Here is a 26613-nt window from a genome sequence, read left to right as displayed (position 1 = left end):
AATCTCTGAGAAAAAACCTTCGGATCTCCAATTCAGAACAGAACTGAGAAAAATTTATTACAGAACCTCTCTCAGCAGAGCCCAAATAAACTGGGTATAGCCAGTTAAAAATGCCTTTAAAAAAACAAAGGAAACCAGTTGCAACACCAGTTAAAACTTCCCCCTGTTGCCAATAGTACGAGTCAGCTGGAGCTCACCACTTTCAGAGAGAAGCTGCTGCTGCAGCTTTCTAATAAAAGGACCCGCACGTTTCGCCTCCCTGTCTTTACCAGTGCTTTTGAGAACCAGCAGAACTTCTTAGCACATAAATGGTAAGTGACTTCTTTTATACTTAAGTTGTAGTTCTCTTAATAACAATTCTCTTAATATCTAGGTTTAAGCACATCTGCTTGCTTAGAGGTGACACAACTTACAAGAGTGAAAAGTTTTGTTCCCAATCCATTTGCAGCGTAACCCAAGTTTCTCTCTCATTGATCTAAACTTCCTTATACAAGTCCCCACATCAAACATTTCCACAGAAAAGCAATTTAAACATGAAGTCATTGCAGTAGATGGGTTTCAAGATGTATTTGAAAACACTGCAGTTTGAAATCAGTCTCTTGAAATTACGTGCCCTGACATTATCATGTGGCAAGAAGTATGAGAACAGCTGGTTTTGAAACTGCTAATGTACCCTACCACTTTAATGGAATTGTAGGGTCAGACAACACAGAATGTTAAAATGTTTTAGACTCTCAAGAATTCAGATTTTGTAAGTACATTAGGTCTTCTTAAGAATTTTGCCTAAAGTGTTGCCATTTTCACTGCTGTGGCTGCATCACAGAATTAAATGTAAATTTGCATTTTTTAAGACCTAGCGTGCAAATTGCATGGCCTAGACACAGACCTAGCATAAAAGTTATTTTAAGATTACATATACAGCAGTGTTTCTTTGTTTGTTTTTTTTTTTTTCCATAACAGTTGCCAGACAACTAAGTTCAGAGTGCTAAAACCACTTCTGAAATTTTTGTGAGATTACAGGAAAAAACCTCTTTCCACTGTAAAACAAAAACATTCTAAATAAATTTTTTTTATGGTACTTCTTGCTGCTATGACAAACAAGAAAAAGACTAAAGTTTTATCATTACTGATCAGTGATAACCATCTCCCTAAACGCCTTCATGCTCTCCAAACCACACACTTGGTTTTCCTTTGTTGGTCAAGGTGAATTTTATGTTTCACATTGTACCTTCCTGGTCAGCAATAAGCTTAGTGAAATTAAAAACTATTCAATGAAAGTAAAGAAAACCACGAAAACAAAAAAGGTTCGAAAACTGTTACCGCATTATTGTGATTTCCAGTTTATAGTAGTTTATTTGTGTAATACTGATTTGTGAATAGCCAAGGAAAAAAACCACATTTATGTGAAGGCACAGATTATTAAAGACAAGCTATTGCAATAATACTGTTTCACAGATTTACTTATAACACAGTACATAGCCAAATAAATATTATTAATTGATGAATGCTTTTTAATTGAGAAGCAGTGAGTTGCATGTGAGAGATTTGAATTATTTAAAATTAACACAGATGAGTTAAGACTTCCTTTAATATACTTCTATGTACTTTATGTCAACACTGAGAATACTTAGCTATGCTCACCCGTCCCTGCATCTTAGTTAAAATTTTTACTGTGCTAGAAATCCTGGTCCTAAGAAGTGAACTTAAAAAACGTATTTATTCTTATAGATGAAGAAAATTCTTAAGTTTTCAGGAAAATGTAATAGTTAATTTTTAAAACAACACAAAACAGTAAAAATGCTGTAATTACAGAAATATTTATCTGTGAGTACTCTACACTATCTGATCTTTCTTGCCTGCAGATTACCTAGACTTATATTATTTTACGATATCTGGCTGAAACTCCTTCTATTCAGCTACACCGACACTTGGTGCATTTATTCCTTTTAGCTCCTTCCTTTTATGTTTATACCACATTAAACTGTAGGCTATAAAGCAGACAGACACTTGAATGGAGATTTAATTCTTAAATTCTCTGTCTTTTTGCAGAACAGCTAAAACTCTTTCGCAAATGATGGCTGCAGCAACTTCAGCTGATTTACCAACCATTGGTCCACACAAGGAAGAATTTTGGAGTAACCAAACCAACCTGACCATAAATGCCTCAGAAAGCCACAATCATGCCAGCTGTTCCGTGGATGATAATAACTCACTGTCACTTGCTTTGATAATTTTTTACTCCATTATTTTTGTTGTTGGATTGGTTGGAAATATTGTAGCCCTGTTTGCTTTCCTGGGCATTCATCAGAAGAGGAATTCTATCCAAGTTTACTTGCTAAATGTAGCTGTTGCAGACCTCCTGCTCATCTTCTGTCTTCCCTTCCGGATCCTCTATCATGCCACCAACCACTGGATGTTTGGGCGGATTTTTTGCAAGGTTGTGGGAACTCTGTTTTACATGAATATGTACATTAGCATAGTACTGTTGGGACTAATTAGCCTGGATCGTTATATAAAAATAACTAAGTCTGTGAAGCGTCCAAAGATGCTAACCACTACCCGGAGCGTGCAGATCTGTTGCACTGTGTGGGCGATTGCGCTGACAGGATTTGTAGTGGTAGTTGCACCATCTTTCTTTAAGACTGAGGACAGCAACTCCACCAAGTGCTTTCATTACCGAAGCAAAAAGAATGCAGAGAAGACAGAAGCGATTTTGAATTATATCACTGTATTGATTTTTTGGATAGTTTTTTTCCTTTTGATACTTTCGTATGTTAAAATTGCCAAGAACCTTCTGAAAATTTCGAGGAGAAGGGCAAATTTTCCCAATGCAGGAAAATACACCAAGACAGCAAGAAATTCCTTCATTGTTCTCATAATTTTCACCATCTGTTTTGTGCCTTATCACATGTTCCGGGTTGTCTACATCACATCACAGTTACAAAACCCATCCTGTTACTGGATGGAGATCATTCACACCTGCAATGAGGTAATGCTCATATTTTCATCATTTAACAGCTGCCTAGACCCAGTTATGTATTTCCTAATGTCCAGAAGTGTCCGTAAGACTGTATTCCGATTGATTTGCACAAAGCTTCATGGAGAGTCAGGCCTAAACCTGGAGAGCACTTCAGACATAAAACTTGGCCAATACGCTCAAGAGCGATTATCCACCACCACTCCTCACTCCAGCTACTCAAGGAAGAAGTCTGTCATTTGAATGTTTAAATGGATCTCTCCAGGTCACCAATTTCAGATCACAAAATCCTTTACTCTACAGCTACTAATTCTGTCTCTTTCCTCCTGTTAAGAAAAAAGAGAAGTCGTACTTCTGGTTTGTGAAAATGAGAAGTTACTTTTCAGAAGAATTTTTTCGCTCTTGTTTATCCAAGAAAACAAATTAGGAAGTTCTCATTTTGTGTTGGACTAAACTAGAACACTAACTCTTTAGGGACATTTCCACAAAGGGGTTTGAACCTGTAAAAGTAAACTTGTATATGCACATTAATATTAGTAGCTTGTGTATGTAAATAATAGATGAATTTTGCAAAAAGGAAATTCTGTCCGATTTGAAAGATGTAGATACCATTACAGATTTTATGTATTTTATGGTTTTCTCTGTTTTAATAGGTTTCCAAGAGATCAGTATTTTTGCTACATTTATAAATGCATTTTTAAATAAAATATTTGAGAATTTAGCAACACGCGTCTCAAAAATGAGGTGAAGAATACAACATCCATCAATTCAGTTTTAAGTACAGAAGATACTCTTAGTTTCATTAAGCAGCAAAATTAAAATATTCAATCCTACTAAAGACCCTTGTATTTCCAACATTTTAATGAGTGTCAAGGTCAAACACCTGAGGAAAAGCAAGCAATGCTTTCAGAAAATTCTAAATAAGTGAAGGAGAGATGACATGGGTATTTCCTAAGATTTCCTTCAATGTGACAAATTTGATGACTACATGAAGTAGCTCAGCAAGGAACTCACAGCCAGGCTCAGCCCCTGGTCTACTCCTAGATTTCCAAAGCCACGCATTTCAGCTGCATGCTTCCTCCCTGGCAGGGGACCTTTCCTTCCGTGTGATTAAAATAATTTTGATAATTGCTGATGCCATGTGAACAGCAATGTAATAACAGTATTTCATAGCTACAGCTACATTCTCAGATACTAAACAGCCGTATGTATTTAGGCACAAACAAATTCCAAGCTGTAACATTTCTCAAAAACCAGAGAGCTGAAGGTGGGGAATGTCTGGCACCAAGATGAATAAAGCAGCACAACCATGAACAAATTAAATGTCTGGCATAAGAGACCAGAAAGGTGAAAGATACAGAGGCCAGACATCAAGCTCTGTAAAATAAGGATTTATTGTCTTTACACACACAAACAATACTGCTCAAATAAGTAGGTGTAAAGAAGTTGGTTTTAATATGACTACCAGCAACTTCTTTAATGGATCGTGTGACTTTTAATGCCAAATCTGTGCCAAAATGTGTGAGTTTTTACTAATTCCATACAATATTCTGATTTTACAGAAGATACTCATAATACTGTGATTGAACAAAGTAAACATAAGGCTTCACCTCAGCTAGATATAAAGCTTGGTTTAATTTTGATGTGAATTTACATCATTCAGATTTGATGGAACTGGATATAAACACGTCAAACAAATTACAATGACTAGCCAGTCTGTTTTTTGTTTTCCTTTTTTTTTTTTTTTTTAATAAAATTTAGGGGGTTTCCTTATCTTCAAAAGAAAGATTCCCACAAATGTGTAATTTCATAGAGATATGATGGTAACTGACTTTTACTTAAACATTTCAGCATACAACAGAGGTGTTTGTACAATAACTTCTAACTGATTCTCACAGAAATTGCATTTCAGGATCTTTTATCTATCATTTTGCCATCCTATTATTTTAATGCTTCTCTTGGTTTTGTATTTCTACAGTGCAATTTTATTTGCAATATTGTAGTTCTACATAATTACATCAATTCTGTTACATCCAGGAGAGCTTATAAACCATAATTTCACAAGATATATATGTTATCTCATCATTCTTTCTTTGCTTATTCTGTGAGCAGTTGGTTGATGATACTGAGCAGCAGGTTGGGGTGAGGGTGTGGGATGGGGAACTCAGGAGAGGACAGGCATGAACAACAGCAGCTTGAACAAAACGCGATTTCTAAAATTCTTTTGAATGAAGTGTTAGACCAGAATTTTCATTTGCAAGGTCTGTAATTCATGGACACGGCAGTACTGCCAAAATAACCTCCGATCTCTTCAGAAGATCACAGGGTTTCAATACTGAAAATCCAAAATGCATTAAATTAATCAACTCTCCAGCTCAGAAATGAAAATCTGAGAGGGAACATGTCTATAAGAAAATCTCTAAGATCAGGCATGGCACAGAAGAGGGGAACAGGAATGACCACATGATCTTGACAAAGTGCAGCTTTAAGGGAGCAGCACTCAGAACAAAGAGACAACCACAGAAAGCAATCAGAAAATACTTTTGGATTTCTACAACTGTATAAATCAATGCTTCAAGATGTTAAAGGCCAGATATATCAACTGGCTCAGAAATGGATCTGAAACCAGACAGCACCGTCATGTAGGAAGCAGTCACTACTGACCAAGAAACAAAAGCAGATATATTTACTCTTTTAAAAAAAAATTAATTCCTAATTTTTTTTTTCCCTGCAATCAGTTTTCCCAAATTTGAGGGTAAAATGCCAGGCCTTACAAGAAAATATTACTGAAGAACAAACAGTCTGGAAACATCTTGGGAAACCTGCTGAAAGTCACACTGTGACGTGCCAAACGACCACAGAATTAGTTACTCAAATAGTGTCTTAATTCTCTTCCCAGTGCTTCCTGATTACCCGAGTCTTCAGGTGAATTTTAACATAAAGGTAATTCTATTTATTTTGGTTTCTGTATTTAAAAGCTAACTCAACACACATCCCCATATAACTGCACGAACCTCATTTTCCTCTTCACTCAAATCTATAAACACATACTTGAATTTCAGCTGATGTACCAAAATGTACCAGTCTTGTGCTGGTTTTGGCTGGGATAGACTTCTTCACAAGATGAGCTGTGGTTTGGGCTTGTGATCCAAACAGTGTTGACACCGAGGGATGCTTCAGCCATTGCTAAGCAGCCCTTGCACAACAAGCAGGACTTCACTGTCTCTCAGAACACCCCAGCAGAGACAGGCTGGGGGGGCACAAGGACACGGGAGGGGACACAGCAGGGACAGCTGGCCCCAGGGGTATCCCAGAGCACATGCTGCCATGCTCAGCAGTAAAAGCCAGGAAGGAAGCTTGGCTGTGTTGCTGTTTTTAGGATCTCAATGGGCACTGGTCAGATGGGGTTGCTTTCTATCACTTGGGTTTTTTTGTTTTCTTTTTCTTTAAGCTTATTAAAGTCTTTCTCACAAACCATGCATTTCCACTTTTACCCTACCGGTTCTGCCTCCCAGCCCACTGGAGAGGAAGTAAGTGAACGTGTGGGATATAGGAGCTTTCTGGGATAAAACCACAAGCACCTCCTTTGGTAGATACTGGCAGATTTGATCAGTGTGTCAGACAAAGCAGGAGGGAGCACCAGAAGGGGAGGTGCTGATTCTTCTCCCCATCGCACTGAGGGGCAGTGAGTGAGCAGCTGTGAGGGCTCACCTGCCTACCAGGGTTAAAGCACAACATCAACTTTCATTTTTGCACTGACATTAAATGCAGTTATGGTATTAACTTGCACACTGGTGTTTCTGAGGGCAGACAAATAGCAATTACAAAAGAGGAGTGCAACTTACACCACTGGAAAACAAGTGAGAATCGCATTATTCCCAGAACTGGGAGGTTCACATATGGAAGCTTTAGTCTGATGCTCTGACAGCACACAAGGCTGGGAGAGACAGTGTCAAAGCCTTGCTGAAGTCGAGGAATTCCACCACTGGGAATTTCCTGGGGTTTGTGTTTTTAGGGCCAGAAAACAAGTTGTCTGCATATAATGATGAAATGCAACATATGCTGCCTATTGCCAGTATAAAATCTAGAACATGCATAAATTAAGAATGATCAGGGTTCAAGAATAGAAAAAATGTAAATCATAGAGGTGAATGACACACATGAAAATAATTATGATGAACTTAAAGAGTGAATGGCATAAAAATGCATGTGTTCCATTTGAGTATCTTCAAATACATTTTAGATAGAACACACCATTTGTAAGTTAGGTGAATGGAAATAGTCCACTAAAAGAATAAGGAAGGTGCTTGCTACAGCTGAGAACCAACTGCAACTGTATTCCTGGGACAGACAGCATTTTTAAAAAACTTGTAATACCTCATTACTTTGTTACTGCCCTCAGTAATCCATTCCAAAATAAAGTCTGACAGACTCTAGTTCACTACAACAATCTATTATCATACAATAATTCAGAAAAAAAATGTAACAGTTATCTCTTCTTATAGCATGAGTTATTATCACTAAATTATAAATACTACAGGCAACAGTCAATACCCAACCAAATAATACTAGCAATTTAAAAAACCTGCTAACTGGAATTGTTCACACCTCTCTCAGCAACTTTTCAGAATAGGCATTCTTGTATCTAAATATCAGTGGAATGCCACAGCAACAAGGACTTCTAACACTACTTAAACTATTAAACATGTCATAAATAGAAGACTCTCTGTCAGAACGGTTTTTAATATAATATACATTCAAAAGTGGAAAACAAGGTATAATTAAATTTAACAAGAATTAAAGTACATGCAAACTAATTAGAGTTTTACAACCTAATCACTAATACTTCACAGCAAATAAATGTAATTGTAAATTAGTTCTGCTATGAATTCAGAATACAAAGCCAGCTTATATATCCATTATTTTAGAAAAAAAATTAGTAATAATGAGACTGAACAACGATAACAGATCATGAGGTGAATTTATGCTTAAACATAAAGCCCAACTAGCAAAACAAGAACTGTACCAAACTTCTGTTCTCATAAAGGAACTCATTTATAGGTGTTGAAAAGCCTTATCTTACAACCACAGATGTATCGGAAAACAAGTCTCAAGTTCTGAAGAGGTGACCAGAATTTGCTCTGTGATCATATCTATGCTGTGAAGGAAGGAAACTGTCCTGTGTACACCTCTGGATGATTTGCGTGAAACACTGCATTTCTTGAACAGTGAGTCAGTTCATTTTCCCTGCCAGAACCCTCGGATGCATCAGGTGTAAATTGCTTCCCCACAATCCATCCCCTGAGCACACAGAAGAGATGTGTCCATTTGGTCACTGATGTGAGGACACACATGGACACAGCACTACTGCACGTGGCCTTTGGGAATAGTCAGCTTGGTGACAGCTTGTGGAGCTGAAAAACTGTTAATACCACAGAAAAGACAAGTTTTCATGCATAAAATAGCAGCGTGAAGGAAAGTGGGCAGTCCTAAAGAGAACCCCTCCACGCCCCAAAAGAGGAAAGCTCCATATGAAGGATTACAAGGTGTTTCTGTGCCGTACCTAGAGGACAGCTGCTCTTCCATGCTACCTCCATCTTTTTTTTTCCCTAATGGAGCGGATCCTGACTTAATTTTAAAGCCTTTTTTGTACAGACATCATATTTTCTGAACTTTAAATGCCTGCCTGCCTCCTGACATTGTAAAGGGGAAGTGTACACTCTGAAAACCTAGTTATGCCAGAGAGAAAATTTTAACTGTACTCTCCAGATTCCAGTGCCATCATTTTCACTGCAGCAGTGGAGATTAAACAGATATCAGACAGAAGTATTTCCTCTCAGCAAGGGAAGGTGCCTGCAGCTTGTACAGGTAAGCTTAAAATTACTACTTCTTTGTTTTACCTGATGAAATTTGGTCAGTTACACAAAAAATTTCATTAGACTTCTGAAAATCAGTAAATTCAACAAATACTTTGTGAATTCAACTCATTATAATAGAAGAATTTAATAGATTTTGGTTCAACAATACACATAGAACTTAGTGTACACTAAAATGCAATAGCTATAAAAGTTATTTTTATTTGCAAGTTTGTCAAACACTGCCTACAGTGTTTGACAGTTTTTATACTTGGTGTCTGGGCTTTTATCTTTGCTACACCGAATCCTCTTCAGCATCTGAGTTCATTTGTTTACAACTGTTAAAAAAAATTATTTTTAGTCTCCAAGTTTGAAATCTGTTTTTTTTTTTTTTCCATATGATTTGATATGAAAAAAAAAACTACCTAGGATACACTCCACTAAAACATGCATGTATATCTCTGCATACAAAAGTAAAAACTCTCCACTACAGGGCTGTTAGCTGAAATGTCACTTTTTACACACAGTCATTGCACAGAGCTTTCATTTCTTATTTTCAGTTTGAAAATGGAGAAAAGACTGAAAAATGAACTTGGAAAAAAAATTTATATACTGAAGTTTTCAACAATCACTGTATATACTAAAGAATATAGACTGAGTTGCTAAATGTACATCTGACATTAGAGCTGTGATAAAGTAACGTCACATACAGACATGAGCACAGAATAAATATATATAGTGAGATTTTTGCAGTACACAGACTAATTTATAGCTAAATGGAGGTACAGATACTCTTCTCCATTTCTGGAATTAAAGTAATTCTTTGCACTTAATTTGTTCATTTAATTTTAAATGGTCTGTAAGTGGTTTCCAAATTAGGTTACAGACATTCCAGAAGACTGAGAAATAAACCAAGATCATAGAAGTTATTGCCAGACCCTAGCCTGAACCTTCAGCTTCCTAGTTTATTTTATTAGATTCTATGCACATGAAAGCTTTGGGGTTTAACATTCCTTCATGAAATTTCAGTGGAAGAAAATGCCTAAACTGTAACCTCATGCAAACTTAAGCTAACAGCATCAAAGGAACACTGAAAAGTCAGGGAGACAAAGAAACAGATAAGAGCAAAGAAGAGATGTTAGATGCACATTACAGAAATATTACTTTTTAAATTGTGTTTCAGCTCTGACCACTCAAGAAATCCTGCCATAAATGAACAATTCATCATGTCTTCAGCCATCGCCAGCTACCACCGTATTTCTCCCCATCCTCTACTCCTGCCTGTTTCCCGCTGGAATCTTTGGCAATATTCTGATTCTGAGTGCCTGGATATTTTCACAGAAAACGCCCACCCGAAGGACACAGTACATTTACCTGGCCAACCTGGTGACTGCAAATCTGCTGGTTTGCAGCACCATGCCCTTCCTGGCCGCCTACTTTGCGGAGGGGCACCGCTGGCCCTACGAGTCGGCGGCGTGCAGGCTCGCCCATCACCTGGGGACGCTGGTGATGCACGTCAGCATGTACGTGACCATCACCATCCTGTGCTCCATTGCCCTCAGCCAGTATGCCACGCTGAAGAAGAACTGTGGCCCACAACACTCCCCAGCTCTGCCAGGAACCTTCCAAGGGCGCCTGCTGCATCAGTTCCGGCGGCCCAAGTTCGCTAAATGTTTTTGCGTGGTTATCTGGCTGATTGTGCTCTGCATTACAGTCACAGCCATCAGCTACAACGCCCCGGAGAGGGTTTCAGGAGAGTTCCCCACCTGCTACAACATCAGGGTAGAAGCTGGTGAACGTCCTGCAATGATTGCAGCTTATATTGCCACTGTGTGCTTTTTTCTGTCTTTTATGACTGTTTTGTGGTCGTACTATTCTCTGACTAGACATCTGAACAGAATACAAAGAAACACCTGTATTGGAGAAAAACACCTCATTTACAGAACAGTGAGAAGAAACATTCTTGTCATCCAGATGATATTAACTGTCTGTTTTCTTCCATACCATATTTTTAGGCCAATTTTCTATGTACTGCTTACAGATGATGACTGTCCAAGGTTAAACTATCTAGTGGAAATTAAAAATGTCCTTACTTGTCTTGCTGCTACTAAAAGCAGTTTGGATCCAGTTATAACCCTTCTGTTAGATAAAACATTTAAGAAAAGTTTTTATGGCCTGTTTACAAAATGCACATCAGAACATCAAGAACATAATGATGACATTTGTCACTGAAATGGGAAGAAATATGGAAAGATTTTCATAGACTGTAAATAATAATAAACTGATTTTAACTACCTTTAGGCAGGCTTTGATATAAAATGGCAAATATTTAAATAAAATGGTAACATATTGTATTTTCTTTTCAAATCATCTTGCTACATCAACATTAGTCATAATAAATCCAATGTGTATATCCAAATGAATCCAAGGAGTCTGCAGAGGGAACAGTATAATATCCATTCATCCATGTAATACTAAAGACATTTCATATTTGACCTGTGGACAGTTCCTTTTACCTAAAAAGTCAAGGAAGAAGGCAAAAACTAGGCTGAAGTTGAGGACCCAGCTCTCTCTTGTTGTCAGCAATAGTTTTGGACATAGGTTTCCCTTACAAGAAGGTTGAACAAAGCACACACACTTTCCTTGGGATGGGTGAGCCACAACTGTGCTACACATCCAATGGCCAAGTAACCACAGCAAGACAGAACTGAGCAGTCAAAGCTCTCCAGTTGGCCAAGTGCTGCTGACAGGACTGGTTTTAGACCATCAGCTGCAAGACTGGGTGAGCAGAGTTGTTCACTACCAAAGTGCTCTTCTGATTTGCACAGACACAAACTCAAACCCCACTTCTGTCCCTCCTGAAATACATAGGGAATGTAGCTGCAGTTACCTCAGAAAAATGCCAGCCTGGGCTTGTTTCTCTTAGAACAGTTTTTGAGGGCAGCATAGGCTGAAGACATTCCTCCTACATTTTTCTAGTCACAACCACTTGCTCCCCAGTGCTTATCAAAAAGGCAGAAAAATGAATGAAACTTCGGGAACTACTAATCAAATATAACTTTGTGACAGACTCTTAGCAAGATCCCACTCAAATACTTCTACACAGCACCCAGAAATGCCTATTTATTTTCCTATGTAATCTGCCCAAGGTGATGTCCTTTAAAGTTCTTAGCTGCACCAAAGTTTTCTTGTTTCAAATAGCGGAAAAGTTTTTCTGCAGTACAAGCAATTTGAGAAATTACAAATTGAGTCCTGCACTGGTCTGGCATTTGACAGAAGAGTTCATGGAGGAAAAATCCCCCCAAAACTTAAAGGCATGAGGGATGAAGAGAGTTAGAAAAACACTACAGCAAAACACAGCTCATGTGGCAAACTTCTTGCACTGCTTGGACATGCTGGTGCCAAAATCAGCAGGTGACATGTGAATTGTTTAAAAAAAAACCAATAAAACAATTCTTTTCTATTGCAGTAAACACAAAATCATAAGACAAACAAAGTTTGGTTTGCAAAGCAGTTTAGAGACCACAAGAGTCTGTCAAATTTTTGGTTAAGCCATTCAAATGAGCTGCATGGGAAACCAGCTCATCGATCAGAAGACATGAGTTTTCTGACTGTGTGAGCAAATGACTGAAACCTATAAATTCAGTGACCAGAAAGTTTGTATGTTCAGCTCCAGGTAGGCCAAGCAGAATAATTACACTTTTCTCAGCAAAATTGCTTCTGAACATACTAATAGATCAACAGGAAAAGGGCTGGACAAAACAAGCATGGGGACCTTGAGATATGAAGCAGGGGCACAGGAGTGAAAATAAACAGGGGGAAAAGAGCATTGCCTGAAGAAACACTGAGAAATAATACTGAAAGTTTTGGAGTCTTAACTTGTACATTGAATGAGGAAGTGTACCTCAAAAAAAAAATGTGGCCAGGTAGGACACTTCAATTGCACCTCTGATAGTGGTTTTGCAGCCTTAATAATTTTTAACAACTTAATATGTAACAAAATCCTCACCAAGAAATTGCTATTGGATCTCAAGGATCTAGTAAGCTCTAGAAAATACAGAAAAACACTAATTATTACTGCATGTCCCCAGAAAGCATAAAAGAAGTATCAAATTGAAAAGACTGGAAGGAAAATAGCATGCAACAGATTTCTTGTTTTGGGTATTAAAAGATGCAAAAAGATAAAGAACAGATTCTATCCTGGTTATTTTTTAAATAACCAAATATACAGTTACATAAACACAGACAAACACGTATCTAGTACGTTTACTAATTTTTTAGATATGCCTAAAAGCAGAAGTGTAGGAGTGTTGAACTCTACCAGCCAAATCTGAAGTGCTGAGCTAGAAGCAGTTCAGGCAATGAAAGGCAGAAGTGGTAACTGAGTGTGCTCTCAGAATTCGTATCACGGGTTAAGCTCTGTAAAGTGCCAAAATCACCATGCAAATCTATCCACAGGTCAAGTCTCAGGTAACCTGGACCAGCTCATGTGTATATGACATGCAGTGCAGAACATAATGCTTGGTCTTATTCCCTGGAAAAACTCCCTGGTTTTTATTCCCAGTCACAGAAATATTGAACTGAATCTTAATGACAGTGAAGGCAGAATATGTGTATTTTTGCTTTAGCAGGTTTATCTATTTAGATGATCACATATTGAAACAAGCATTCATACCTATCAAGATAAAGCCATAATGAACATTTTGGATGTCTGCATTTCGCTAACGGGCTCACCCTGACCCCAGCTGCACACTAATTTGCTAATCAGCACTCAGGTACTCAAACTACATGGAAATCATGGAACAAAGCTGGAGTACTTGGAATGAATTAAGGATAAAACCCCAGCAACTAAAGCTCTTGATGTGATTAAATTACTCTTACACCTTATATACTCTCACTCTTATATCCCTCAGTTATATTAAGAGATATTTTTACAACAAGATTTTTGCAACTATGGAAAATTCTACATAACAATAAAGGCTCCCCCACCCCCCCCTTTTCCTTTTGTTGTTCTCGTACATAAAGATTTCTCTGTACACAAGCTGCTCTGTAATAACATTTGGTAATGGAAAAGACTTCCTTTCAATGCTGCTATTTTCAACAGCCACCTTCTGGGTATTTCTGACACAGCAAGGTTATGACAGAAGAAAAGGAATTGCTGAGTCCTCTATCGGTAGATTGAAAGAACAGGAACAAATGTTGTGGCAAGGGAAAAAGTTCCTGACATTCACATTTCTGATGCACAGCTGTCTCTAGTTTTCTACCTTCCTGCATCTTCTGTTTTCCTTACCATATGATCCAGCTTCCAAGCACTGCAGGATCACGTTAACTGATGGTGAAGCAAATTTGTAATTGTCACTGATTATAAAGCCTTTAAGCAAAGCTGAAGGGGGTGAAATGATGTACACAGGCTCAAGACACATCTGGTCTCACAGAGCAGTGAGAGCAATTAGGACAACTGCAGACCATCCTGTGAAAGCTTTCACATTTTGATTCTGACACCAGAGGTGAATGTGGGGCACAGGGGGTTTATCCCAGGCTGGAGTCACTTGGAAAGGTCAGGTGAAGTTTCTGGTACCAGACAACAGTAATTTTGTCTACTCTAAACTGTCTAACTTCCTGATCATCCAGGAGCTAAGGGAGCACAAAACCAGCTGAAAGATATCTGAACCTTACAAGGACTACAAGGTCCTGATTTTCCTGTGCAGCAAAAAACAACCAAGCATTTTACATTTCAAAATAACATTCACAGAAAGTCTAAAAGGGAGAAAAATGTAGCCTGACTATATTAACCTTACAGATTTTATTAAAGCACTTTCACACATTCAGGTAATTTCTAAAGTGGTCATTTAGCCTATTTCCTTTCAAAACAACTTCTACAGTGACATCTAGAGCCTGGATACTGCAGTTTAATGTGTTCAATTCCCAAACCCCACAGCTCTGCACTGCTTTTGCCAAAACAAAGCACAGTTGGTTTACACAGCTTTAGACTGACACCTTAGACATTTTTTCCTAACGCATGTAATTTGAACAGGTTCATTTCTAAGGCTGATATTTAAAAAAAAACAAGCCTGTGATTCTGAGGTTCTAAAGAGATAGGATAAGCACTAAAATAAATCCTCACTTTACCCTCAGCAAAATGGCTTCCCTCAGAGGCCCTTGAAGCCTACATAACAATAAAGGCTCACAAAAGATTGCAAAACCTCTTGATGTTTTACTGATAAAAACCATTCTGTTAAAGTTATTGCAAAACTAAGCCAGTGACAAAGGGTACTCAAATTGCAGCAGGAATTTTACAGGAAAACACAAGAATCTCATTTCAGAGCCACATCCCCCCCCCCCTTTTGCCAAAACAAAGCACTGTTGGTTTACACAGCTTTAGACTGATACATTAGACATTTTTTCCTAACGTATGTAATTTGAACAGGTTCATTTCTAAGGCTGATATTTAAAAAAAAACAAGCCTGTGATTCTGAGGTTCTAAAGAGATAGGATAAGCACTAAAATAAATCCTCACTTTACCCTCAGCAAAATGGCTTCCCTCAGAGGCCCTTGAAGCTAAAACTTGGGGTTTTTTTCAATAATACGGTCCAACAAAAACAAGCGGAGCTTTCACGAAGACACAGCAACATAATGATGATTTCAGATTAATTCTGAAATTCATGTGGTACCAAAACCAAACAATTAAAAGTACCTAGAACCATCAACATAGAACAGTATGAGACATTCTACCAGCAACTAAGAGCTGGTATTAAAAAATTCTAATTTTTAGACTCTGTTTTATGAAATGACTATTAAAACAACAAACTTAAAAAGAAAGCCTGATACATAATAATCCTCTTGATTTCAAAAGGAAAGGAGTAAGAGGCGAATGGTCTGCAGTGTCTGGGTATAGAAGACCAAACGACTCCTCATAAAAACCACCAGTTCAGTGTCTGTACTCTCTCCCCTCACAGGTCACCTGCAGGAGTTTGAAGCGCAGTTTACCCTCCCTCCATCTTCTCTATTCACTAAAACCCAAGAGTCACTTCTCAAACTGCACCATCAGAGCTTGCTAGTATTTTTCTTAACTCCTACAATGTTTGACTCACTTTGGATGGAACCAAACTCTTGGAGAAGCGGGAATAACTACTTTAGGCAATGACATTAACAAAGAATTTGCATATTCAAATTGAAGAGAGTCAAGCCCACTTGGGTTAAAACTCCCAGCTACTTACATTACAGTACTTTAGGATAAACTACTTCCATAAATATCCATAGAAACAGTACAAAGTTTATCAGATTAAAATCCATATGTTCATACACTGGTCTTAAACACTGCATTTATCCTCTCAAACTTATTTATATTAAAGAAGTTTTCATAATAATAAATGTTTATTGGACTGTCTCCAAGAAGCAGATAATATTACTAATATTTAGCATTTAAGCCTGTGCATCGCTATGAAATCTTAGTGTGAATGAGGGCTGTCATTATGCTGTCAAATTGATGCCAATAAACTGCCAATTCCAGTTTAATTTATGCAATTAATTTATATACACATTTTCCTAACAAGAAGAAAATGCAAGCAGATTCTGTATAAATATTCAAAAAGTAGAAATTAAACTGACTTTCCAAGCACGTTGTAATTAAATGCATGTACAATTTGTGAATACAGACCTCCTAAGTGTTCTATATTGATGGAATTAGTGTGGGCTTCAATCTTACATGACACAATAAGAGTAAAGACACACTCAGCAAATAGAGACAGATTCCTTTTCTACAGTTCCTCTCCTCTCTAAATTATAGAAATTGAAATTCAGTACTTTGCATTATTGTGGTGAAGAAGAAAAAGTAATTAAGCCCCCTTACCTTCACATCTCTGTGAATTATATTATTATCATGGCAGTAACGTAGAGCTTCCAGTATCTGTCTCATGTAATGACTGAAAAAACAAACACATTATGCATGAGAAACCTGCAGGAAAAATTACTATACACATTTAACCATCTAAGTATTAAGAGTCTAACTGTATAAAACTAATCAACCAATTTCACCTCAAATATCTAGAGTTCTGTAGAATGGAGTTTAGGTTTATAGTAGCGAATAACACAATCTAAAGCTTGAGAATTATTCTGATTGAAGATGAGGGAAATTAGAAAATAAAAATCTGTGTTTTCCAGGTTTTTGTAAAGGTTTCAAATGTTCAATAATTCCGCACCCTGTGCTGCATCAGAGCATCACTGTGGCTCAGGGAGCCAATCCTTGTCCTCTGGGGGCCCCAGCTGGTTAGAGGCAATGTTTTTTTTCCACAGGAACATCACAATGCACTGAATCAAATGCTCAGGGAGGCTGTGGAATCTCCCTCCTTGGTGATATTCTACACCCCACTGGACAAAGCCTGGAGCAGCATGATAAAAATGCTGTGCTGAGCCTGCCCTGAGCAGGAGGTTCAAACACAGACATTGATGGCTCCTCTAACCTGGTTCCTACCATGCTAAAAAATCTACAGTGTTGAGGAAAGCAAACAAAGAATGCTGTGGGCTTTGAGCTCAACTATCAGGCCATTAGGACAGTGGATTTCATTATCCTTTTGCAATTTTATAGACTCTTTCATCTTAGTTAATCTCATAAGTGGAAAGGTGAGGTGATCATAAATACAGTGATACATTAGAAAGAAAAAACCAAACCAACTCCATCTAGCAAGACCAGTAAAATTCTCACCACGACAGGCAAGTCACTTAATGCTATCATATGAGAGATCCATAAAGGCAAACACAGTCAATTAGGCATCGGATGTGAAATTTTTTTATTCACAGTAAAACAGTTTTACTCAATAATCTCATCCAAATCTGTACCTAGTAAACGGCAAAATGCTCCAAAATTCTACTTTGATTGTGCTAATTATTGCAATAAACATCTAGAGTGTAGGAAAAGGATTATTTATAGTACAACTTTCAAGTTTTAGCTAACAGATTGTACAACACTATATTCCATTCTTTTCTATTTATCCTGAGGGATTAATTAAAATTATAATAAATACCTGGCTACAGCCTCACTGTAGACAAATCCAGCATCTGCTCTCTTCACAATTTCAAAACACAGGTCTGCTCCATCCATACTGCAGGTAAAAAGAGGCAAAATGCTTAAAACTGATAACTACCATCAACTACATAAAAATGCTTTAAAATCTATTTATTTCAATTACACAAATCTTACATAAAGTACTCTAGATACAAGTACAGTGCATTACTCATTAAAACAGCATTTAATGGGTAATCTAATAGAAAATGGCTTGCCACAGGTTAACCATTTTATGTCCCTCAAGTCATGTAACAGCTCTCCTAAAAGCATTACCAATACCAAACATTTACTTAATTGCTTAAACTGGTCATTGAACAAGGTGTGCAAGAAAAGCCAATGCCCTGCAAAGAGGACAGTGCAATTTAACAATTAGCTCCTGATATTAGGTTAAGTGTGTTCTTATAAGCATTACAAGTGCAACTCTAAACTAATGACTGTAGTAAAAAAAAAAATGTTACTCAATTTGAATTTTAAATGAAGACTTTGAAAAATACTCTAGAAATACAGTACAGTCTTGCCAGTTGGCATTCTCCTCTGGATAATTAAGCAGCCAAGAGGAGATTTTACAGCTCATAGAAACCTGAGAACACTGACAGCTCACATACTGTATCACCAGCTCTGAAACTTGATACCTTTCTCCTCCTCTCCCTCATTCTGATCACCGAACTTCCCACAATGAGCAGCATTACACTTTGGATGCAGATAAATTCACAGACCTTAGTCTGAAATTAGGCTGCCATTTCTCTAAAATAAAAGCAGCCTGGTGCTGCCCTTTTTTTCCTCTCCTGAAAGGGACCTAAGATTGTATCTAGAAATGTCCACAGCCTGATGGAGCAAGAAGAGTGTAACAAGAGTTAACAGGAACAATAAAAAGCACACAACTCATGTTTAATAAGGCACTTGCAAAAATATTGAATGTAACATGACATCTTCAGCCTTCACACCTTTTTTATTTATTCTCCACAAAGACTCAAGGGGGAAAAAACCCAAAAGGCAGAATTTCCAAGGCATCTGGACAGCCAACATTCCCAGGGTTGTTTCAGTGAGCTATTCAGAATATCAGCATCACTTCTGCTTTGTTACATACCTGCAATGCCAAACTTCTGCTTAGGGAGCCACAAGTCATGTGCAGAAGCTTTAATTCCCAAACAAATCCCGAAGGTCTCCCTCATGCAAAATACACTATCAAATGGATAGAGCACTGACAACTCTAAGAGGGACTGGTGACCAAAAGAAAAGCACACTGAAGAGTGCAAAGAGCCCCATATTGCCAAACCATGTCTGTTCTTCACTGCATCAATATTCCTCTGCAGGTTTTTTTCCCAGCAGTTTTTCTTGCACAACTCCTGACACCAGGTCTGCATACAGGGCTAAATATCACCCAGAGGATATCACAGAGTCCATACAGCAGCCATGGGGCAGGGTCACTGAGAGAGCACAAACCTGGAATTCACTGGCTCACTGGAAAAAATCCCTCATGTCAACCTCTCAACCCTCTCTCAAATGTAGAATATACAAAATGTATGATCAGCTACGAAAAATGAGCAGATGTCATTCTCATGAAGCAGCAGAACCCTTTAGAAGACTAATTACCTGTACTTTATAACAAGTCAGGGAAATTAAAGATCCAGAGGCACTCAAGCTTTTTAGCAGCATCAATAGTTCTTCAGACATGGAGGGAGGAGTATAATGTTTTTACATTAATTTTTCTATTACACAAGGTGTTTATAATCAGCATGGTCTTTAACATGTATTTCTACCTCTCACTTACAGACTGCAGCATTTTTAATTGAAATTTTCTACCAGTAAGTGCCAGTGATTTCTTCTTGGTACACATGTTTGAAAGTTTTACTCCATTAAGATGAACTCTGTTGGCCTCCCAAGCACAAATATGAGTCAGGTGTTCTTTAATCTCTGAAATAAACTGACCATTTTTTCATGGCAAAAAAAAAAAAAATCCTTTTTTTAAAAGAGAAGATTTTGATTCATGTGTAAAGAGGACTTGTATAAGTCCATGTGATACAATATATTCAATACATTATATTGACTTTTACCTAAAAATCATGAGACTTTTGTCTAGCTGAGGCTGAAAAAAAAGCCAGAGTCAACCTCAGTTATAAGAAATCCCAGAAACTTCAGTGAACCCACAGACTAAAAACTCAGCAATAGCTCAAATACTTACAAGATGACTTTGCAGAAACTGAAAGTCTTGTATTACATGAGAGCAATAAAGTTTTGGGATCGTGATGGAATGAAAGTTTAGGAAGTCTCAAGGGTTTGCAACTATCAGCATAAGCATGTGAAAACCACAAAAAAAGAAAAAAGTTAAAATCCACTGAAGTAAACATACAAATATATTCATTCTGAAGACTTTAGTGGATGGTGCAAAAAAATTTGGGAAAAATCAGAAGACAGTCATAACCTGAGAGAATTCCCTGACACCAGCAGAGGGAGCTCATGGAAGGGACATGAATTCACTGGGACCGATGTATTTTAAATAAATAAAATAAAATAAAATTTAAAAAAAAAAAAAAAAAAAAAAAATTGCTCTGACACCAGCAGTGACTGAAGAACAGACAGCATACTGCATAACAAATCTGTGTTTTCAGATTGGGGTATGATAGCTTTCAATTTGCAGGCCTAATAGGATGTGGCTTACAACTTAATTTATGAGAAAGCTTTAGAACCACTGCTTCATTCAGGGAACTGAATTATTAGTTAATAAAAATAAGATACAAAAATTCAGAGTTGACATACTGCTCATAACTGAGTTTTGTACCATGTATGGTTCAAGGCTTGTGCACAACGGCATTTTCCCCCTCACCTGAACAGTTTTCATGTACTTGCCATCTTCACTTACCTCATATAAGCCAACTGCTACCCTGTTAAGTACTGCTTTTATGAATTTGAGATCTTAAACCTGAAGCATTTTTACATGTCAGCTACATTAAATGGCAAAGCTATAGGTATACAATTATATATATATACACACCCTAACAGCTAAATCTTAACATATCTGTTCTTCTAATGTCCCAAGATATAAACCTCTCTTAGAATGCACCAAGAAAACCAAACTCACCTACGTATAGTGTTAAGACAATATTCTGCAAATTACCAAATACCAAGGTATTTTGGAATGCACTCACTGCTCCTGTAGCTGAGCTCTTCAGCATGGAAATACTCTCAGTCCATATATACTGAGGATAAACTGCAAATAATGTATTCGTAAGTCCAAAATCTAGTTTTCAGACCCTTCAAAATGAGTATTTGCTTTCTTTTAGAAATATTTCAAGTAGCTGTGACCCTTCTCAAAGTATTCTCACTATAAAAATCAATGATCATTAGGAAAAAAATATAATAAGCAACAGAACATTAAGTGACACTTGTATACCACAGAGAAAACAGTATCCTAAATTAAACCAGGAGGCTTATGTGGGACCTCATCAGTATCTGAAAATGCCTGAAAGAGGTTGTAGCCAGGTCAGGGTCGGTTTGTTCTTTCAGGTAACAAAAGCAATCAGAAAAGGCCAAATAGCTTCAGTTTGTGCTGAGGGAGGTTTATATTGGATAGCAGTAAAAATTTCTTTACTGAGAGCGTTGTCAAGCATGAGAACAGGATGCCCAGGTTAACAGTGAAGTCACCATCCCTGGGGTTCTTTAAAAGATGTGTAGATGGGGAGTTTAGGGACATGGTTTAGTGGTGGATTTGGCACTGCTGGGTTAATGGTTGGGCTTGATCATCTTATGAGGTCTTTTCCAACCTAAATGACCCCATGATTCTATACAGCTGCCAGCAAATAACACCAAAGATGGGAAAGAATATTGCAACTCTATTACAGAGAGTAGAATTGGCCTTTCCCAGATGTAAGGTGTCTCCAGAGCCTCCAAGGGATCATTTCCTTCAGAGTAAAGAGCCCCTCTGGCGGGGGGGGATGGGGGGCAGCTGGGATGTGTGTGAGGGAAATAATTTCGCACAGGTAGATCCTCTCTTATTTGTAATGCAATAACACCTACATACTTTTAAAATACTATTTTCAGCTTAGCAATAAGGCTTTCTGGGATAGGGTCTGCTTCTTACTCTACACATGCACTTCATCTATTATGGCCACCAGCTTCACTGCAATTTATTACAGCAGCACCATACAGCCTGCTGGTAATCTGAGATATGGGCCAGTCTAAAGAGTGCTTGAGCTTGTGTATGAATAAGGGGTTCAAAACAGAGCTCATTTTTTGGTGTCAAACCTCATTGCTACTGTGCATCTTCATCATTGCTTCTATGAATCGCGGTTTGATATTTAAAATGTTTCTTTTCACAAAAGCTTTCAAAATCGGGCACAAATTGTATATTTTCCTGAGTGGTTCAATCAGCTGTTCCCAGGTACATGCTACATTTGCTTATTTCACCTGCACTTTTCCTGTATCAGTAGGTTTGGCAAGATATTCAGGGTTCCTCTAGCAGTTGTCCCATGCAGCTCACAGCCTATGGAACAGCAGTAAACCAATGAATCATTTATGTGCAAGTGATGGCACCAACTTTTAGGTTTGGTTATTCCACACATTTTATGTGCTGGGCCTGCCTTAGTTTTCATGTAAAGCACCTGCCAGCCCACAAATCACTCATCACAGCTGGGTTTATGTCTCCTCTGCAGATCTGTGTTGTCTTCCCCTTTTCAGTCCCTTCAGAGTAACTAGACCCCAATGAAATATATTTTATTACTATAGACAGAAATTTGCTGCAAATCAGTTGAGCTGGTTACAGTAACAGCATAATGAACAGAAAGCAGTATGGAGGAAAGTGAATTACCTACATGTACAGAGATGCTTTTCTGCAACTCCAAGTTTGTTTTTCTGGTCACAGTTACAGACTGTGTCCCTAATGCTCAGACTCAGACAATGCAGTCTCTCTCACTCCACACAAACACCAGCCTGGTGCTGAATCCCTTGACCAAAGCACCCCCCCAGCACAACACCACATCCTGCCACAGCCCTTCCATTCCCTCCCACATCTCGAGCACAGGTGTTCCTGCAGCCTCATTTTCTGTCACTTCTACAAAAGACTGATGATTTTTGTGTACAAAAGAGACAAGGACATACATATGATAAACAATCATCATCCCTCAAATAATTTAGCTTTGTAATTCCTTCTTTCATGTGGCCTGAAGTCAGGTGCAGTATTTGTGTAGTAATTCTAATTGTTCAGACTTGCTTTTTATGTGTACAAACATAAATTATAATAGGGTTGTCATTAAAAAATAATTACTGCTTTTGTCTCATATTTCTGAACTATCAGCATGTTAAAAATAGAAGAAACCCCTTTTTTTTCCATTTCAAAATCTTGTTAATTATCTGAGTATGACTACCCAAGGTGTACATAATTATTTCATAATAAGGTAATTAAAGTCCCTCGGTCAATGCTTTGGGATTTTCAAAATAAAATGCAAAGTCAGTACTGAATCAAAATGTACACAGAGGAAAGCACAGAACAATTATTTCACAAAACTGTAAGTTTATAAACTCATTTAAAAACGCAGAAGACTTGCAAACAACAATTTTCTGCTTTACCTGATGCTTTTATTGTGGCTTTTCTACTACCTCAGTGGTAAAACATGAGAGAATTATTTTTTATGTGGACATCTCAAATCAAATTCTTGGCTCTAGTGGGTAAGCCAGTTTTACCTAACAAACGTGTATGATGTGGTCACCCCAACATCATGAGCTCAAATCCATCAGAAAACACAATGGAAGAAGATCAGAGAAATTTAGGAGGTAAAAATACATATGCCCAGACTGAATGAATATCCAGGGAGCATAAAAAGAAGAGCTGGTAGGCAGAGAGAAAGAAGATCAAATACAGAACATGCACAAATGACCATTTCACATGTCTGGTTGTATCCTTCCCATTTAGACAAAACCTAACTCAGGAAGAACGAATAATTTTCTCTCACAGAAAGAATGTGGTAATTTCAGGGCTGCCCCCCCTTCTTTGTTTCTTGATGTTGAATAAAAATACCTGTCCATTGCTGAAAAGTCATGTTTTGTTCTTTCTTACAACTAAACTTCTACACTGAAGCTTTCAAAACAAATCTTGCAGACAAAAGCATCTTTTCATATATTATGAACAGGTATATTGATTTACAATAGCACTTAAAACACCAGTAACTTTACTTTCTTATCTAATAATAGAAAAGCAGTGCTAAAGAAGCAACAGTGTGGAAAGAAATAAATAAAATTTCACAACTGGAACAAAATACCCTCAGTTACCCAAAGGTGATGTCAGCAGATTTTCAACTAGTTCTCTTACCCTGCAGCCATGAAAAAGGATCATGCTTGGGATCATGCTTGTCTTTACAAAGCCCTGATGTTCACCACTTAAGACAGTGGGACACTTGTTTTTTTTTTTTTTTGGGACAACCTTGACTTACCAGAAAGAAATATTTTCAAAGTACTCAAGCCCTCTGAGCTACAAAACCTACAGGTATGAGCAGACATACTTTTAGGATTTTATTTAGCAAATAACATGGAAAGGCAGAATCAAGGAGAGAAACTTACAACTCAAAGACCATATAAAGCATTCCATCTGAGCTGTATGTCTCCAACAGTTCAACAATGTGAGGATGCTTCAGCATGTGACAAATACTGGCTTCTCTCTTCAGATCTGTGGAAGGTAAGAAGGTAGTTGCAGATTAGCTATATATTCAAGCTGTTTAGAACACAATCTTTGGAAAGATGCACATATTTGAAATTTCTAGAAAATTCATTAATCTTTATAAAGAACTCTGACAAGATGATATTTAATTATGCTTAATTCAAATACTCACATATCTCTCAAAATTTAACAGATTCTTGAATTCATACATTAATAGAAGATATCCTTGGTCATAGGTTGAAGAACTCTACAGAAATTCCTTGAATGTACAGTTGCAGATTACACTGAGAATTTCATCCTAAATATTTAACAACACTGCAGAATTACCTCCAAATGCAGAAAACAAATCCACTACACTACAGGATTATTAATAAGTGGAGGTCTCTAAATCCTCTGCTCAGAGCAAGGTGAACCAGAGCAGATTGTGCAGGGTCTCACCCAGCTGAGCTCTGAACACATCCAGATGTGGAAACTCTACAACCTGCCCAGAAAACCTACACCAGTACCTGACCATCCTCAGAAGTAAAGAAGTGTTTTTCTTATGGTTACATTTCTTCCAGTTTACTTCTTCAACAGTATTTATTTTAAAATCACATTATATGAAATGACACTGGAAATTTTAATCAGCATGCGTTAGTTTGCATCTCTGCTCTAGAGAAGAGTGAATAAAGCAGCAAAAGTTGCAGCTAAAAGAAGAGCAGAAACCACTCTGAAATCTCTCAAAGCTTAAAAGATTTTGTTTTAAACAACACTCCTACTTTTTCTGACCACAAATCAATCCTTCTGCAAATAAAGAAATGTAAAAAACCAAACCACACAATTAATTTTCTTTCTTCTTTGTTGAAACAATTTGGTATTTTTGTTATTTAATCATCCTTAAACTTTATTTCTTTTAGCTTACCTACTTGTATTCTAGAAAGAATAACAAAATCTTGAATGAATAGCTTTGATGATAATTTGATAAGAAAGGAAAATATCAGTCTGAATTCCAAAGCAGACATTTTACTTTTTTCTTCTCTTTCCATAAAATTGGACATTGTTCAAGAATGACCTAAACATGCATTTATGGAGAAATAAAAACAGGATTTCTTGGTTTGAGAATATTCACCATATAACTGGGCTACACTAGAAAGAAATTTACAATGCACTATTTCACATGTGCCCTCCTACATTCTTAACATGAATCAATTATATCGAAAAACGCAAGCAGCAAGATGAAGATTCCTTTATGTGAAGCATTTAACAGGTAACTCAGATTTATGCTAGACTCTGGATCTTTCAGCCATCCATAAATTCAAATGAAAAGCTGGGAGTTTGGAAATGACTGAATTTCAATCCAAGAAAAATGTTCAGATCCACAAAGTGCAAATTTTGTTATCAGAACTTTCATATGACACCTGTGTTACACAACTTTGCAAATACAATCTAGAAGCAAAATGACAGAGCAATCCTTTAGAAACCACTATGTAATGGCACCTTAGAGGTGCAAGCAGAACAACAAACAGAAGCATCATTCAGTGATACAGAAGAAGCTTTGATAAAGAAATTAATGTGAAATTCGGCCTTTATTTGTCCATCTATTTATTTAGATGAAATTCTACAAACTAAAGAAACAGCAGTATGTCTTTCACTATGGAAAATACTCACATTATCAGTTCTTACATCACCTTAATGCAGATTAACTACCAAAGCCACACAGTAACCTTCCCTTCCATCACAACAGGCAAAGATTTGACACCAAATGGTTCCCACCCCTTTCCTAGGCAGAGAGGTTCACTCAAGTACACATCCAGTCCTTTCTAAACAGGATCAGAGATGAGCACACTGCGGAGCAGTGTAAGAGAATGAAAAACTGTGATTCTGTCAATGACTATGATCTTCAGAAAATAGGCTGCTTGTATTTTGTCTCTCACTTTGTAACAACTTTAATGCCACCACTTTTTGCCGTGGATCCGATACCTATTTCAGACGGAAAGCCAAGTGAAAATATCCAACATTAAATTGCAGGAAAGTTCTGCTTTATTTACAGGCAAAAATTGTGCTCAAAATAGTTTATTTTGGCTGCTCCCTTTAT

At 37.4% G+C, this 26613-nt stretch overlaps 3 protein-coding genes across 6 annotated transcripts in view; 2 read left to right on the top strand and 1 right to left on the bottom strand.

Annotated features, from left to right (window-relative positions):
* Positions 1-26613, bottom strand: part of CASK (calcium/calmodulin dependent serine protein kinase) — a 188704-nt gene that overhangs the window by 84104 nt on the left and 77987 nt on the right. For all 4 annotated transcript variants that reach the window (XM_041487852.1, XM_041487854.1, XM_041487853.1 and 1 more), the window contains exons 3-5: positions 24443-24548; positions 17853-17930; positions 16682-16754 (exon numbers count right to left, since the gene is read on the bottom strand). In XM_041487852.1, the coding sequence (XP_041343786.1) occupies positions 16682-16754; positions 17853-17930; positions 24443-24548 (257 nt within the window). The remainder of the gene's footprint in view (positions 1-16681; positions 16755-17852; positions 17931-24442; positions 24549-26613) is intronic.
* GPR34 (G protein-coupled receptor 34) lies at positions 190-4666 on the top strand. Its single transcript, XM_041487859.1, has 2 exons — positions 190-311; positions 2050-4666. Exon 2 carries the CDS (start codon positions 2072-2074, stop codon positions 3218-3220), a length of 1149 nt encoding a protein of 382 aa, XP_041343793.1. The 5' UTR covers positions 190-311; positions 2050-2071; the 3' UTR covers positions 3221-4666.
* GPR82 (G protein-coupled receptor 82) lies at positions 8487-11167 on the top strand. The gene is made up of 2 exons (XM_041487860.1): positions 8487-8845; positions 10016-11167. Exon 2 carries the CDS (start codon positions 10045-10047, stop codon positions 11062-11064), a length of 1020 nt encoding a protein of 339 aa, XP_041343794.1. The 5' UTR covers positions 8487-8845; positions 10016-10044; the 3' UTR covers positions 11065-11167.

Source organism: Pyrgilauda ruficollis, unplaced genomic scaffold, assembly GCF_017590135.1.
Source record: "Pyrgilauda ruficollis isolate IOZ18807 unplaced genomic scaffold, ASM1759013v1 scaffold85, whole genome shotgun sequence".
Classification (NCBI taxonomy): domain Eukaryota; kingdom Metazoa; phylum Chordata; class Aves; order Passeriformes; family Passeridae; genus Pyrgilauda; species Pyrgilauda ruficollis.
This window is presented reverse-complemented; position numbering and strand designations above follow the sequence as displayed.